The 16,471-nt window shown below is 42.3% G+C and overlaps 1 protein-coding gene across 11 annotated transcripts in view; it reads right to left on the bottom strand.

Moving 5' to 3' along the window:
* The window catches only part of SDCCAG8 (SHH signaling and ciliogenesis regulator SDCCAG8), a 253,284-nt gene that overhangs the window by 178,200 nt on the left and 58,613 nt on the right, over positions 1-16,471 (bottom strand). For all 11 annotated transcript variants that reach the window (XM_040451836.1, XM_040451834.1, XM_040451837.1 and 8 more), the window contains 2 exons: positions 11,055-11,193; positions 900-1,052 (listed from right to left, as the gene is read on the bottom strand). In XM_040451836.1, the coding sequence (XP_040307770.1) occupies positions 900-1,052; positions 11,055-11,193 (292 nt within the window). The remainder of the gene's footprint in view (positions 1-899; positions 1,053-11,054; positions 11,194-16,471) is intronic.

Genomic DNA, 16,471 nt, shown 5'->3' with positions numbered 1-16,471 from the left:
TGTAACTGCTGTTTTGGTCATTTCGTGGACCACATCTTGCTCAATTTTACTCTGTTATAGCAACTTGAAAGCTAGGTTTCACTTATCTCTGTATTCCAGTTCCTTCTTTTTTTTTTTTTTAAGTTTATTTATGTATTTTGAGAGAGAGAGAGTGAGTGAACGGGAGAGGGGCATAAAAGAGGGAGAGAGAGGATACCAGGCAGGCTCCACGTTGTCAGTGCAGAGCCGGACGTGGGACTCGACCTCACAAACCGTGAGATCATGACCTGTGCCAAAGTCAGGACTCAGACCCTTAACCAGGTGCCCCTCTCTCTTCCAGTTTCTTACTGTTTCCCAAACACTGCCCATTTCAGGCCAGCTGTTCTTCTGGCCCTTCACTTCTCCCTTCTATTCATCCATCCGGTTATGTTCATTATTCATCGGGTACCTGCTTTGTACCGTGTACATAATCACTTTTCCTTGGCCACTTGGTTTCTTATATGTGTTTTATCTTCTGCAAGTCTAATTTGAGAGTGGGGGATAAAGTGGGGGAGTCACTGCTCCTTGACTTCACCCAGGTGGAAATAAAATCTGGATATATCCACAGAGCACCTCCTTTCCTCTGAGAAACAGGAAACAGGGACTCAAACAGAATGGAGGGATCAAAGCAAATTTTACAATTTCACAGCATGGAATCGAATTGACTGTTTTATTTGGAGAGGTCCGAGAATATATCTTTTCTCGAGAAATACACTGGAAAAATGGAAAATGTTTCTGAACTCTAAATTATAAGCAATTGGCTACTTACAAGATTTTTAAAATTTAGAGTCCACTCAAAAATTGTAGGCTACAGCATCATCAGTGACATCACCACAAACATTTCTGCTGCAGGGCAGGGAACAAACTGAATCCACAGGTACCTTTGATCCCAGGTCCTCCTTTTCTTTTGTTAGGTCCTTTTTCATCATCTCTTTCTCAAAGGCCCTTTTTTCTTGCTGCGATGCGAGTTCTTTTTCAAGTCGCTCTTTCTGCCTCTCCAGTTCGTTCTTCAACTGTTCACATTGGATTAAAGCCTGCCAAAGTAAGATGGAGGGAAATGGGGTCTTAGAGTTTGGAAAATGTGAGGGGAAAATGAGATAATTAAGCCTTGATTTTACTTAAAATCATCACAACTCGCTGTAGAGCCCATTAGAAGAATTTTATACTCGTTTGTCAATACCAATTACAGATCTAAAATACTATTCAAATGGTACATTTATTCACATATTTCAATTTTCATAATTAACGCTGTATTAACTAAGCAACTAAAAGAATTCAGATTAATGGACCCTGATGAAGGCCACAGATGAGTCCAAATTTGAAAAGGGCATCAGAAAACTCAAGCATTCTCATATTATATTTCAATTATATATCATGTTTCTACTGAATGAAATATGTGAGTCTCCAGTTTAACTGATTTTTCATTTGCTCCTGGTTAAACAGATCAAAACTGAAAATGGAGATGAGTTGGTTATTACATACAGGCATCTATTTTTAACATTATCAAATAATCGGGGTTCCCGAAACTTGATTAACTAAAGTAAAAATTAGGTAATAATAAAAAGTTTAGATAAGGAAAGACTCAAAAGAGCATTTACTACCTAGTTTTATGAACTAAGAAGTACCATCTTTCACTGCTGGTTTTTTACGAGTCCATAATTGTTCTTAGTCTCAATTTCCCACTCTGGATTTCTAGAAGCAAAAACTTTCTAACTTCCTTTCGACTACATTCACAGTGTCTTTATGTGTAACACCCAACAATAAACTAGCTTCAAAATCCCAATTTTAAAAAACCCCTATACAGCTAAGGTGCTTGACAGAAAATCTGAGTCATTCTATGGTGTCTTATTCCAGTGGCTCTTATCTAATATCCAATATCCACCTCATTCAACAGCTACGTTCCCCTAAGTTGGGAAGCCAAGAAACCCAAGTCTCATATGACCTACAAACTGTGTAAGTATGTATCAAGTTACAAGTGGGATAGAGTCACATTTGTTGTCTCAGTAAGCACCACAGGCTTTATGCGTAGCTCTGCTTCCCTCTGGAGAAAGCTACAATAAATATAAACAATAAATAATCTAGGGTATGACGGGTGAATTTTCTTCTCTTCATCTGGAAAGCATTAAATCCTAATTTTCTTCAAACTCTTCTGGAAAGTTGCCGTACTCCTAGTTATAAAATACGAGGGTAAAACTTAATTGTCTCAGATTAACTGACAAGCATATACAGTAACTGAAAAATGATTCTCTCAGGGACTTGGTCCCAAGTCCAATTCTAGTTGAGGATGCCTGTAAAATAAAATTTTACATTAGATTTTAAAAGAAGTGGAAAAGCATAATTTTTCTATAATTTAAGCCCTTAGAGCTTGATAGATTATGAATTTGAGATTTCTGTGCTTCAGAACACAATTGCTGTTGTGAAAAAGATTTTCTATGAACCTAATAAAAATGTTCATAACTTTTGCAGATAGAATACAACTGGCATGAAAGAATAAAATGACTGTTGTATATAAAGCTTTTTCATCGAACAAGAACTCAGGAGTCAACATTATTAAGCACACGAACAGCAGAACATGACTGCTGAAGGTCTAAACATCAGGTTAACATGAACAGCAACCAAAGAATCACCTCCAAGAAGTCAGTCCATTCGGGAACAAGGAACAGTAAATGATCCTGACAGGATAAGAGGCCTAAGCCGAGGTAAGATGTTGTAAACACAAAGTCCAAAGCAAGAAGTTGTAAATCACCTAAAAGCAATGCTGAAGCCTCTGTTTCTGTGGATGGCCTTCTCCTGGTTAGGACTGGCCACCACGGAGAGGTGATGATGAGGAAGTGTGAAGGCATACTTTTATTTGTCTTGATTTTCATATCTATGCCTGGTCACAATGAAGAAATTAAGGATCAGTAACACTTGCACTTAGAAAAGTGATTTAATCTTTCTAGAGGTATCTCTCTTACCACGGACCTCACACACTAGATAGATCACAGAGAACTAAACAAGTATTTATACACTCTTTCCATTAAAGCTTCCCTGTTTTCTTCCAGGGCTCCCTCTCCTAGTTTCCGGAATTGCTCCCTGATTCTGCTTGTCTAACCATCTGGTAAAGGCGTAATAACTGAATTCTCACAAGTGAGGTCAGTAAATGGTCAGTGACAACTAACTGAGAGATGTCCAGAGGGGACCAGGATGATTTGGGGCCTGTAGCTGCCATTGCTTCCAAGAGGGTGGATTCTTCCTGTCCCTGAGCACGGCCCCTTTTCGGTGGAAATGGCTGTGGCTCTTGAGGAGCTGAATTATACTATTCCCCCACCCAGTAGACTCAATCCTCAAGGGACCTTTTCTCTTCTGGGACATTTCTTTCATTTGTGGTTATTCTGTGCTGGCCATATTAACACCCTTTTTAAGACATAATTTATTGGACTTGATATGCCCAGCTCTAGTTTTATTAAACCAACCAGTTTTTTGGGGTCAAAACATTTCCCAAATGGGGTCTTAATGGGGTCAAAACATTTTCCAAAATAAATTTATATCTCGTCAACTAAATTTTTCAAAATAGGAAATCTATTTTAGGACACATAAAAGTCCTTCCCAAGTGTTAGAGTTGGGTTCCTAGAAACCTTCATGATCAAAGAATTCATGATTCAAGAATTCAAGATATTATGAGAAATAATAGAATTCACACTTAAAGTAAATTTAAAATTCATGTGAAAACTTGTGACACTGTTTTCATTTTGATGAACTACAGCCCACAAAATAAAAATGATTGTCAACATGTTTTAAGCATTTAACTTATGAATAATGAAAAGTATTGATTTTCAATTTATAAACTTGCTACTAGAAACCTATCAGTCTCTATCTCCCATTTTCAAGATGTTTATGATTTTTGTTTTGTGGAAGATAATCTACGTATCAAGAAACATATGTTCTCTGCCTGTGCTTGTGATCAAATGGCCGATTGCTTTCTGATCTTTATACTTTAGGTTTATAATTTTCACCTTTCTGACTCTACTATAGTGTAAGAAAAATAATAATTTGGAAAGGAAAAAAGTTGGGGGACATTGATTCAACCTCCTGGGTTTTTTTTTTTTTTTTTTAATCTTCCCTTGGAGGGTTATCTTCTTATAGAGATGGTCATGATAACTTCATGCCAAAGGCAACAATTTCTCTTCAAATAGAAGCAAGCAGGTCTGAGGCCTGGTTAACCTCTTCATCTTGAAGCTTTACCAAGGCATCACCACAAAACTTCTGCTTTTCCACCCTCATTTTTTGAGGTTATTTTTCTTCCTCTATTTTAAAATTATCCCTGGTTGTAAGGACTTGCAATTTCAAAGAAAACCAAAAATATTTATTAGTCACTTACTATGTGCCAAATACTTTGCTAAATAGCTTACATGGGTCAATTTTTTTAACACTCTTTGTTAAATTTTAAATAGTTCTTTTTTTAAATGTTGATTTATTTTGAGAGAGACAGAGAGACAGAGTATGAGCAGGGGAGGGGCACAGAGAAAGGGAGACACAGAATCCGAAGCAGGCTCCAGGCTCTGAGCTGTCAGCACAGAGCCCAACGCAGGGCTCGAACCCATGAACCGCAAGACCATGACCTGAGCAGAAGTCAGAGGCTTCAATGACTGGGCCTCCCCAGGTGCCCTGAATTTTAAATAGCTGTTATCACTCAGCTGAAGAAACTGAGCAGCTTTGAGACATTAAGTAACTTGCCCAAGATCACAGACCTAAAAAGTGGTAGAATAGAGCGATTCCACAGCTGAATCTACGCATGGCATTACAACTTTCTCGTGTTATTAGATTTATTTTGTTATAAAATCCTTAGGTGTTTTCACTGCCATTGTCAATGTAAGTATATAACATAAAATAATTCCATGTACTTACTTAGAATGCAATATGCAAAATGGAACACTAGATGGCAACAACAGTCAAGGAACTAGATAGAAGAGGGGCTCAACAATCAAGTAGTTGTTTTTAAAATTAAAATATGTATGCCATTTTACTCTTTACTCTCACGAAGCAAAATCCCTAATATGTTGTAACATCCCTGAGAGATAAAAACTAGTAGATCTGCATTGTATTTTGTAAACTGCTTGGAAATCAGTTCCTGCATTATTACTCATTCAATGATGCTTAGAATTCGGTTCTTGCACTACTTACTAATTGAATGAAAAATGCTTTGGATTCCCAATACACAATAGCTTCTTTTGTTCTTAACTGTTAAATTTTTAAAAGCACTAATTACAAAATTCATATTCATAGTTAAAGCTAACAATTGACTTTAATTCAATTCAACAAACATTGTGCAATGAACATGTGAAGGATATAGTGATAGATGTCACAGACCTGACTTTTAAGGTCTTTTGGTGGTGAGAGCTATGTAAACAGCCACCAAAATTCTATACAGCTCAGTCAAATATGGAGGAGGAAGAGATTAATTCAAACAAGAAGGGGCTGGGGAAAACTTTGGGGAAGACTGCCACCTGAGTTGAGCCTCACAGGTTGAATAGATAGATCAATACGGTGCTATAAAGCGTAGCATAAGCAAATTCATGGTCACATTCAGGAAGGTCACATTCCTGACCTTGTAAGTCACATTCAGGAAAACTGTAGGTCACATTCAGGAAACAGCACAGGTCATGTGAAAGAGTGTAGTGAAAAATAGCGGGGTGGGGGGGGCATATTGTAAAAGATCTGGCAGGTCATGCTTTTGTTGTACTGCAAGAAGGGAGCTCCCAGAACAGGGAGCGTTACAACTGAGGAGGACTTTGGCAACAGTGGGAAAGATATACTGGAACTGGAAGAGGCCTGAGCAAGACCAGTAGAAAGCTAATGCAATCATCTACATAGGTTGCGTAACAGTATGTTAGGACTTGAGCCAGGAAGGAAAGGGTGGGCATAGCTTAGGAAAAGACTCCAAAAACCGAGAGCTTGGCAACTGATTGGATGTTGAGAGCGAGGGATGGGGAGAAGCCAAGATATTTTAGAGGCTGTGAGCCAGGGCGGTTGGTAAGATGAGGGAGCCAGTATCTGCGGAGAATACAGAAAATGGTAGAAGGAAAAGGAGTGGTGGACAGGAAAATGGAGAGGAACAATAATTTGTGCAGATTTTCAGATGCTAATGGAATATCACCCATATACAGGGGTCTAGGAGCAGCAAGAAACGGGGGTGTGGTGCTCAGGAGGGCTGGTACAGCTAAAGGCACAAGGTGGGAGTGTTCCAGTGAAGGGAGGGTTTTGGAGAGACAAATTCTTGGCAATTAGGACGACACGGGTGGAAGGAACTCCTGACTGAGGAATGTCGGTGTTGAAGGCTTGTGGAAAATAAGAGAAAAGAGATGGAGACGAGAAGAAAAAGCATGCAAAGAGGATGACTCCCACAGGAGTAAATATCAGATAAATCAAGGGGAAAAGAGGACGTGTTTTAACAGGCCAGCCAATGGCTTCCTAGACGGCAGAGCTGGAGTCGAATGAAGGCAGAGATGAGGTCACCGGGTTTAGTAATCAGGAAATGAGTGGTGACCACTGAGTGAGCAATTCAGTAGCGTGAAATCAGACTACATTTTGTTGAAGGCCTGGCTGCAGTGTGTTCAGAAGGGAACAGAGAGCTTCGAGGGTGAACGCCTGTTTTGAAAGGTCCGCCAGTAAAAAGGCGGTGGGAAGGCAGGCAATTATGTGGAAGCTGATCAAGGGAAGGCTGCCTCTTGTTTGCTTAAACAAGAATAACAGCTGTAGACAGGATGACAGGGGAAACAGAGGAGAGGGAGGGACAGAAGATAGAAGATGTGGTGACTAATGGCTCAGGGTCCCTGAAATCCTCCAAGTAGGAGGCCTCAAGAACTTAGAGAAAGAGATCCAGCTTGGGAAGTAAGAGGGCCAGATGAGCAAGAAGAAATGAGCAGAAGACACGTCTGAGGGATGAAAAGGTGTTGAAGGGGCTCTTGTCAGTGGGCTGTGATGTCAGTGACATAGGTTGGCCATGGAGTGATGAGCTAACAGCGGAGCTGGGGAAGCGTGGGAAGTGAAATTCCTGCCTTGAGTACCAAAGGTGGTCAACTACAAAGGAAAGAATTGCTAAACAGTACTTCTGAACAACCGAAGGTGACCAGTACCACTCTCCCGTGGAATTCATTCTGTGGCTTTCTTCAGCAACGCTTGACAGGCTGAAAGTAGCAATAAAAAAAAAAAAAAAAAAAAGTGCGATCGGGGCTTTCGCTGGGCACCGGCAAAGTGGGTAAACCGGAAGGATAAGAATAAGAGAATTCTAGACTGTTAGTGAAAACAGGTTGCAATTTCCTTAGTGAGTGGATGCTGGGTACCACTAAGGGCCAAGCACTATGCAAGGTACTAAAGATTTCATAGTGATCGAGATGGGTAAGTTCCTTCCTGGCAGAAATTTTAAAGCTTAATGAAAGATAAAGACAAACAGGGAATAATAATACGCTTTGATAAATGCTGTAATGAGAGTTGTTCTTAGCTGGGGGCAATTCTGCATGCATACACACACGCACACACACCCTGGGAAGCTGTAGCAATGTATGGAGATATCCTTGGTTGTCAGAACTTGGGGAACAGGAGGTATGCTGTTGGCATCCAGTGAACAGAGGCAAGGGTTGCTGCTAGATATCCTATGGCATGCGGGCAGGATAGCCTGTACAACAAAGAATTATGTTAAAGTCCACAATGTCAATAATGCCAAGGTGGAGAAACCCTGCTCTACAGACACATAAGAGGTACATCAAATCTAGGCACGGGAGAACAGAGATTTTCTTTTCTTTTTTTTCTTAAAGAGAGAGGGTGCAAGTGAGTGAGGGGCAGAGAGAGAGAGAGAGAATCCCACTGCACGCAGAGAGAGAGAGAGAGAGAGAGAGAGAAGTGGGGCTCACCAGAAGTGGGGCTTTAGCTCACCAAAGGTGGGGCTCAAACTCACGAATTGTGAGATCATAACCTGAGCCGAAGTTGGATGCTTAACCAACTGAGCCACCCAGGTGCCCCCAGAGACATTCTGGAGTAGCAGACCTGAAAGATGGGAGAAAATATCCAGGTAGGAAGTGAAGAAGAATTTGTACAACATGTGCAAAGGCCCAGGGGCTAAAAAGCAGGGCATAAACAGGGGGATCAGGAGGCATCACCATCACCTAGTTACTGAGGAAATACTGTGTGTCCAAGTTTCTACAAGATAACAGATCTCCACTTTAAGATGTAGTCCTCAATGGGGGTGCCTGAGCGGCTCAGTGGGTTAAGCGTCCGACTTCGGCTCAGGTCATGATCTCATGGTTTGTGAGTTCGAGCCCCACATCAGGCTCGCCGCTGTCAGCACAGAGTCTGCTTTAGATCTCTCTCTCTGCCCCTTCCCACAGGTTCTCTCTCTCTTTCTCAAAACAAATAAATAAAACTTAAGTTTTAAAATCAATCAGTCAATTACATGCAGTGCTCATGAACAATCCTCAAAGTCAGACATCATCTCCATGTTACACATGAGGAAAAACCGTGGCCTGGGGAATTAAGTAAGTTGTCTTAGGTCACGCAGCTGGTGAATGGCGGGGCTCCAAAGTTGAATCTAGGTCTGCTAACTCTAATAAGACCTTGTCCAACCCCTAAACTCAGCTGCCTTTGCAAAGCTAACAGTGGCCACGTCTGTTGGAGGAGAGTAATAAGTGACATGGAAGGGCTGGAAGGAAGCACATGACAGACCTCGGGAAGTCTGTGAAAGGGTTTGGAGACTGTCCTGAGGCAGTGGGCAATCCTGGACAGATTTTAAGTCAAAGTCCCAGGGTCAAATCTGCCTTAAAGAAAGATCACTTCTAGCCGCAGTGCAGGGAACAGGGCAAAGGAAGAGGATGTTGTAATTCATAAGTCCAGAGAGGGTGCTGTCCTGAACAAGAGAGGGGACCGTGAGGAAGGAATTCAAGAAAAGTTCAGAAACTAAGACGTGTACTTAGGGACTGGAAGTCAGGCGAGAAGCAGGAGATGACCAACCAGCTTTCCGGTCAGGGCACGGTAGTGGATGAAAGTGCCATTCAATGGATAGAGAACACAGCAGTTTGGGGGGAGCAAATGTAATGAGTTCAGTTGGGGACATAAAATTCATATTTAAATGGAAAGAGAAGAAGACCAGCCTGGAGACAACAGTGAAAACAAGACGTGAGAAGAAGCTGAAGGAGAAGCAGGAATGAGGCCAGTGAGCAGGTTTAATGGGGATGACGAGGCAGAGGGAGGCTCTGGTCAGAGAGAGCATTGCAGAGTTTGAGATCCCATGGACACACCAGTTCTCACGGCAGTCACTGCAGAACAGGGAAAGCGCTAGACGTAAGCAGCCAAAGTGTGCTGGGATTACAGGGTTGTGTGTATTAACGACATGGACGTAGAAACCTTTCAGGATGATCCGAGGAGGTCAGTGGAGCGTGCTCTGGACTCCAAGTGTGTGCCCCTCCAAAATTTATGTGTTGAAACCTAACCCCCAATGCGATGGTATAAGGATGTTTGGCCTTTGGGAGGTTATTAGATCCTTAGGAGGGATCCCTCATGAATAGGATTAGTGCCCTTATAGAAGAGGCCCCAGAGAGCTCCCTCACCCCCTTGGCCATGTGAGGACACAGTAAGAAGACAGCCACGTATGAGCCAGGAAGCAAGCCCTCACCAGATACCAGATCTGCTGGTGCCTTGATCTTGGGCTCATCAGCCCCCAGAACTGTGAGAAAGAAATATTTGCTGTTTAAGTTCTGTTACAGCAGCCTGAACAGACAAAGACAAGGGAGAAAAGGGTCAGAGGCTAACGCTCTTAAAAAGTATCAAATAGCCAACAACTATTTTATAAACCCAAGTAATAAAATGGATGATTGTCCTTAAAATAAGTCTCAAATAGTGACATCTGAGATTGAGAGTTTATATTGATTAAAATCAGGGAGAGGAGAGACAACAATGACTTCAAAGAGGAATGGCCACTAACGTAGATGATAAAACAAAGGCCTGGAAACGGCAGTAAGGAGGGAGAGGATCCTGATCCCTCCCTCACAGCCAGATGAGGCGAGGCGAGTGGCAAAGGGCCTTCGCCGGAGGGTTAGAGGGTCACGGTGTCATCGAGGGACAGCTAGAGTTCGGTACAGATAAAGAACCAGGAGTGTTTGAGGAGACAAAGCATATAAGGGAGCTTGGTCTGAATGAATAGAAGTTTCAGAGGCACAGGGGCCTTAGTAATGAAAGCCGTGAGGGCCAGTGGTCTGGGAAGAGTCACGGATGAACTGGATGGAGACAAGTGGATAAGGCAGTGACTGAGGAGCTAAAGAGAGAGTTGAAGAGCCCATACCTTAATAAAATACTGCTGCTACTCTATGGCTTAGACCAAAGCTATCCAACAGAATGCTTCACAGAAATGTTCTATATCCACACCGTCCAATACAGTAATCACTAGCTACTCGAAGTGCTAGGGAAAATACACGGCAACCTCGGTGGACTCAGACGGAGCAAGGAATCCACGATAACCTCCCATAATTCAAAGTGCTTACGACACTGCCTGATCATGAAGTGGTAACTATTACTGTCATTATCACGATCACTCAACGTGTTTGACTTAGCATCCAGGCGTCCAGACTCATTCATAGCTAAAGATGCTATTCCGTACACATATATTATTCATTATCTGTGGCATATTTGGATGTTCTCAAAATCTCCCATGCATGGAGGAGAAACATTTGTCTGCAGTCATACTTGAACGTGTACACATGTAGTTAAGATCTTCACAGCACGCGAAATCACCAGCAAATGAAAAGGTGACGCATGCAAGTCTCTCCAAGTACCTTGCCATGTCGCTCTCTATTCTCTGAACAGCGATATAACAAGAGGATTTGCAGAGGACTAAGAATTCTACCAACAGGAAATCTGTTTAATTCAGCAAAGCCAACACTAAAACACTGGTCTTTGCTTTGCGTGTTTCGAAAAAAAGAGTTTAGTTAAGGATGAACAGTCACAGGAATTCTTGGAGGAGAAAAAAGAGTAGTGACAGGCTGCCTTAATTTTGATCTTCTGAGACTTGCCTTGGTCTTCTCGAAATTGGCTTCCTCGGCCACTTGCACGGCTTGCTTCACCTGCTCATAAGCGCCGGCTTCTCTTTCCTGCACGTCTGTCAAGATGCTCCTGACGGAAACTAGTGCGGACATTAAGTCATCTCTTTCCCTGTCAGCACAAAAAGAACATTCGAAACAAGAAATGGTCACACGATCATGTATTCGTGAGTCAGGAAGAAAAAGGCATTAACACATGGTAGAAGAAGAGCCAGGGTGGGCCGGCTTAGCACGTCCTAAAGCACACCCTGGAGAAAGGCCCTCTGTCCTCCCCTGGCGAGGTGCATGCAAAGGAGCCAGAAAGGCTGAGGCTTCATGGCAGGACTGCGTCTGGAGGGACAACCACTATTGTGGACAGGATGACCACACTGCGGGCTGCAGATTCAAGCCCAGAAAAGAGGAAGTTAGTCTACAAATTAAAAGGTTGGGGGCTGGGAGGGAAAAAAAGGAGTAAGACAGAGAAGGTGGGGGCTGTACGCAGGTTCAGGGGCTGCTAAGGCCTTGTCTACACTGCTGACTCCCCACGCATTTATCTGAACAAATAGGTCCTTTCCTTTTTAGCTTTCTCCACCATCCTCTTTTTGACCTTTCTCTCTCTCTCTCTCTCTCTTTTTACTTTGAGAGAGAGAGAGAGAAAGAGAGAAACAGAGAGACCACAGCGGGAGAGGCAGGAGGAGAGGGAGAGAGAATCTCAAGCAGGCTTCACATTCAGTGCAGAGCCCAACACAGGGCTCGATCTCATGACTGTGAGATGACCTGAGCTGAAATCAAGAGTCGGACGCTTGACTGACTAAGCCACCAGGTGCCCCTGCCCTACTCTTTCAATTAAATTCTTTCACTTACTTATGAACCCATTTCTTCTTTCAAAGGGTGGTACTGCTGAATCCCTCAAATAGTCTGGTTCCACAGAGAATGCTCAAGATTTAACAAAATCCCATCCTGCTGGGTTGGACCGCTGCCTGGTCCCACACCCTTGTCAGCAATTCTCAGAAGCCCTCTGTCCTTGGGGACAGATGGAACCAGATGCCAAAACACTTTGGCATGTAACATAGCAAAGGCCCAGTCCCATGGGTTAAATAAATCCCATATAAGACTTTAGGATATTTGGAATTTATCCACTGGATAAAAATGACCAGCTGACCAAAGAGAAAATGAGGTGGGCAAATTTCTATACACACAAAGCAAAGAACTCTAAGTTGGGCTGATATGTATGCTATTCCATGCTTTGTTTGAGAGCTCAAGTTTAAACCATGGTTTCAAATTCAGTGAAAGTAACTGCTTGAAGTTTCCTTTTTTTTTTTTTTTTTTTTTGGCCAAGTTCCAAACTACTGGGAGAGAGCCAATTCTGATTTTTTTTTTTTTAATTTAGCAACCTTTAAGGAGCAATGATTTCAAAGATTATAGTCTCTGAGTTTGAGTGGCTTTCAGAATTAACCAATGACTCCATGTAAAAAAAAAAATCTCTTAAGACAAAATAATTTAAACTATTTGTGGTATTTGGAAAGCAGTCATATTTTAAGAAATATGTAATACTGAACAAAGTCACAATTATTAGCAGTTTCATAAATGATCTTTTTGTTAAAAAAAAGGATTGCTGAAAATATAAAATTCATGGGAGCATAGAGATCTTCAATTTAGAATTTTCTGGTTTGTTTTAAATTGAGAAAAATAATTTGTCTTTAATTCTTTTGTTCTAAAGGGAAAGAAAATGGAGTTCATTATTTTGGTCAAATCTAACCAACACAATGATTATGTGAAAAAGTAGAAGAGTCAAAGCAAGGTTAAATTGTTCTGGTTAAGGAAAAAATAGATTATATGAAGGCAAAAGTGAATGTATGCCTATTTGCATACCAAAAAAGCTCTAACATGAAAGGGGACTAGGTTCATTAAGACTATGCAGTCAGAGTTCCTGGGTGGCTCAGTTGGTTAAGCTTCTGACACTTGATTTGAGTTCAGGTCGTAATCTCCCGATTTGTGGGTTTGAGCCCCTCATTGGGCTCTGTGCTGACAGCTCAGAGCCTGGAGCCTGCTTCGGATCCTTTGTCTCCCTCTCTCTCTGCCCCTCCCTTGCTCTCACTCTTTCTCTCTCAAAAATACATAAGCATTAAAAAAAATATGCAGTCAGGGCGCCTGGGTGGCTCAGTGGGTTAAGCCTCCTGACTCTTGATTTCTGCTCAGGTCATGATCTCATGGTTCTGAGATCAAGTACCAAATTGGGCTCTGCGCTGACAGTACAGAGCCTGCTTGGGATTCTCTCTCTTCCCTGTTCCTCCCTGCCCCTCCCCACTTCTCAAAATAAATAAATAAACTTAAAAAAAAAAGTTAAATAATAAAAAAAGAATATGCTGTCCAGGGGTGGTTCAGTCAGTGGGGCGTTCAACCCTTGATCTCAAGGTTGTGAATTCAAGCCCCACGTTGGGCTCTGTGCTGGGTGTAAAGCCTACTTAAAGAAAAAGAAAAAGAAAAAGAAAAAAGAAAAAGGAAAAGAAAAAGAAAAAGTATGCAATCCAACTAGAACCTACGATTCTAGAATAAGATAAAAATTTACTCTTTAAGGGCAGCAAGTCAAAATGGGCATCATATAGTCACCTTTCTTAAGGTTGTACGACCGACTAAGAGACCCAAGTTACTATTCAGTGATGCTCTGATCTGTTCCTGACACCGTGGCATCATTGAAGCCAAAGTTCCAACTAAAAAGAATTAACCGAAAAGCTCAGTGTTTATAGTATGCTGACAGATCACAACAGGATCAAAATCCAACAAATTTGCTTCTTACAGGAGACTTAATGCTTAATATGTTTAATCTCTTTTCAGTGTGTGTCCTCTTGTTAAGAGGAGTCTGCCAGACAGTAGATATTCAGTGTAATAGAGGACAAAGACCAAGTGGGTGAGTAGTGATCCTGCCACAGGAGGGCATCAAAGAGGTAAAGTAAAACTCCTCCCAGTTCTAGTATTGCATGATCTAAATTTAAAAAGTCACTAGGCTACTTAGAATTGGAAACTAAGGAGTTTTGTTGCTCTGGTTCAAAAAATTTTTCAGACTATCGGCTCACCAACTTCAGACCACAGACAATCCTCAAAGAGAAACAGCCCCAAATACTGATGTCTTGTTAAGCGCATCATTCAACAGTGAGCCCATAAAATGATTGTACTGAAAACCTGTGGAGCCACCGGACACACTCCAATGTTCTGTCAGAGAAATGTGCCACATGCTTTCAGGTGGCCTTCAGACCACTGGGAAGCTGAGCTTCATCAGGAGAGATGCCTAAACTGCACCAGTACAGGAAGCCACTTGGGTAATCTGCAATTATCCACTCAGTCGCTGCATTTTTTGTTTTGCCTCGTCTCAACTCAGCCAGCCCACATCTCAACAGCAAGCACTCGGAATGAACCCAGCTCTGGGCATGTCAGCCCTGTCTTCCACACAATGTCTTGCTTCCGGCCCCGTTCCTATGTCACCTTCTTGATTTAGCTCCCCTTTATCAGCCCCACTCCACTCCTCATTACCTGGCCCTCGGGAGCAGCCAATCCCAGCACCCGGGATAACTACACAGGCAGCTGCAGGCCTGTCCAGAGCTCCCAGTCCGCAAGCCCAGCCCAGAGCCAGGCCTGAGTGCGTCTCTCCCAGTGGGAAGCTGTATAAACACACGTGGCCTATGAGTGTGAACGTGAGATGGCAGCTCTCCATATCACCGTCTCCCAAGGCCAGAGTTCTGTGAGTGCTTAACAAACACCATGTACGTTATCAAGGAGTTTTCTGAAGCAAAGCAAGCAGTACAGCATCAATGCTGCTGAGAGGGCAACTAGAGCAGAAGATGAGGCAAGGAGCTTGGGTGTGAGGTCTCAGACAAACCAACTAACAAGATGAGCATGGGGTATTTAAGGAATGTAGAGCAACAATGAGAGCAATGAGAACCAAGGAAGTCCCTGAATAATCACGGTCAAATGTTTAAAATAAGGAAAAGAGGGGCACCTGGGTGGCTCAGTCAGTTAAGGGTCTGACTTTGGCTCAGGCCTTGCGGTTCATGAGTTCAAGCCCCGCATCGGGCTCTGTGCTGACAGCTCAGAGCCTGGAGCCTGCTTCGGAGTCTGTGTCTCCCCCTCTCTCTGCCCCTCCCCCAACTTGTGCACGCTCGCTCTCTCAAAAATAAATAAACATTAAAAAAAAAAACCTTAAAATAAGGTAAAGAGACGGTTCGTCTGCTATATAGGCATGAGCTTCATCTTGAAATATAAAGTGCCTACAAAATGCTTTTAGTTCCTCAGTTATTCCACAGTGAGTACCAGTTTCAAGCATCATTAAGCATCATTAGTCAGTATTATCCCTGTTTTTTAAAAGAAGGTCTAGAAGGCTGACTACAACATCTCCTTGTTCCTCATTTCTGGGAAGTTCCTGCCACGGTCTCTCAAAGCCAACTATACACGACTGTGCCAAGACCCACTCGAAAAATCACAAGCTGGACTAAAGTCCCAGGATAGTACAGCAGTAATTACTTCTCCTTTCTGAGCAGTACACTGAAACTTCTCCAAGGCACTATCAACTACAGAAAAGAATTTAATATAAAGCAGTTCCATCTTGATTATCATTCGAAACCGTTTTGATCATTAAGCGAAAAGGAGGGGTTACTTTCCCTCTTACTGACCTCAAGGCATAATGAGGCCTGAGCGAAAGGCAGAAGTTCAGAAACACTACAAAGACTTCAGATCAACGTTTAAGTGCATCCAGTGTCATCAACAGTTGTTAAGTATACTCTCCAAAAAAAGTCCTCACGGTCCTAACAAAACGCCACAAACAAACTGTGGTCTGGTCTCCAAGTCATGGCTGATCCTGTTCATTTCCTGGGCTCAAGTCAGTCCTGTGTCATACACCCAATACATTCCGTGCTCACAGATCAACAAAGGAACTGACAGCTGGTGTCACAATTGCCACATTTCAAGTAGAGGCCAGGAGGGAAGTCTTGATTTGTCATATTTGGGGATACAAGTTTTTTTTGGTTTTTTGTTTTTGTTTTTTAATTCCATCCTAGTGTCATGCAGGGAATTCTATGATACAGCTCACTGAGGGTTCAACCTTCTAATTATACATGAAACTAGAAATCCAGACCTAAAGAGTGCTGGCCCCTCTTCCAAGTGAGCCTAACACTCAATATTCAGCATTCTGCATTAACACATTGAAAGAAGTGGAACACCAGCTTTGGCCAAAGGACTCCTCTAGACAAAGGTTTCATTGACAATAAAAGCAGGGACCTTCCACTGCACTCTGTTATTAAAGTAGAACAGGAGCCAATGATGTGCTGACAAAGCAGAAAATTGAACGGAGAAGGCTGACATTTATTTTAAAAGGCTAAGAGCTGAAATTTAGGATAGAGACAAAGGAATACAGAACTAAG

The sequence above is a fragment of the Herpailurus yagouaroundi genome, unplaced genomic scaffold (genome assembly GCF_014898765.1).
Source record: "Herpailurus yagouaroundi ecotype Mexico unplaced genomic scaffold, PumYag 205, whole genome shotgun sequence".
In the NCBI taxonomy this organism is placed as follows: Eukaryota; Metazoa; Chordata; class Mammalia; order Carnivora; family Felidae; genus Herpailurus; species Herpailurus yagouaroundi.
This window is presented reverse-complemented; position numbering and strand designations above follow the sequence as displayed.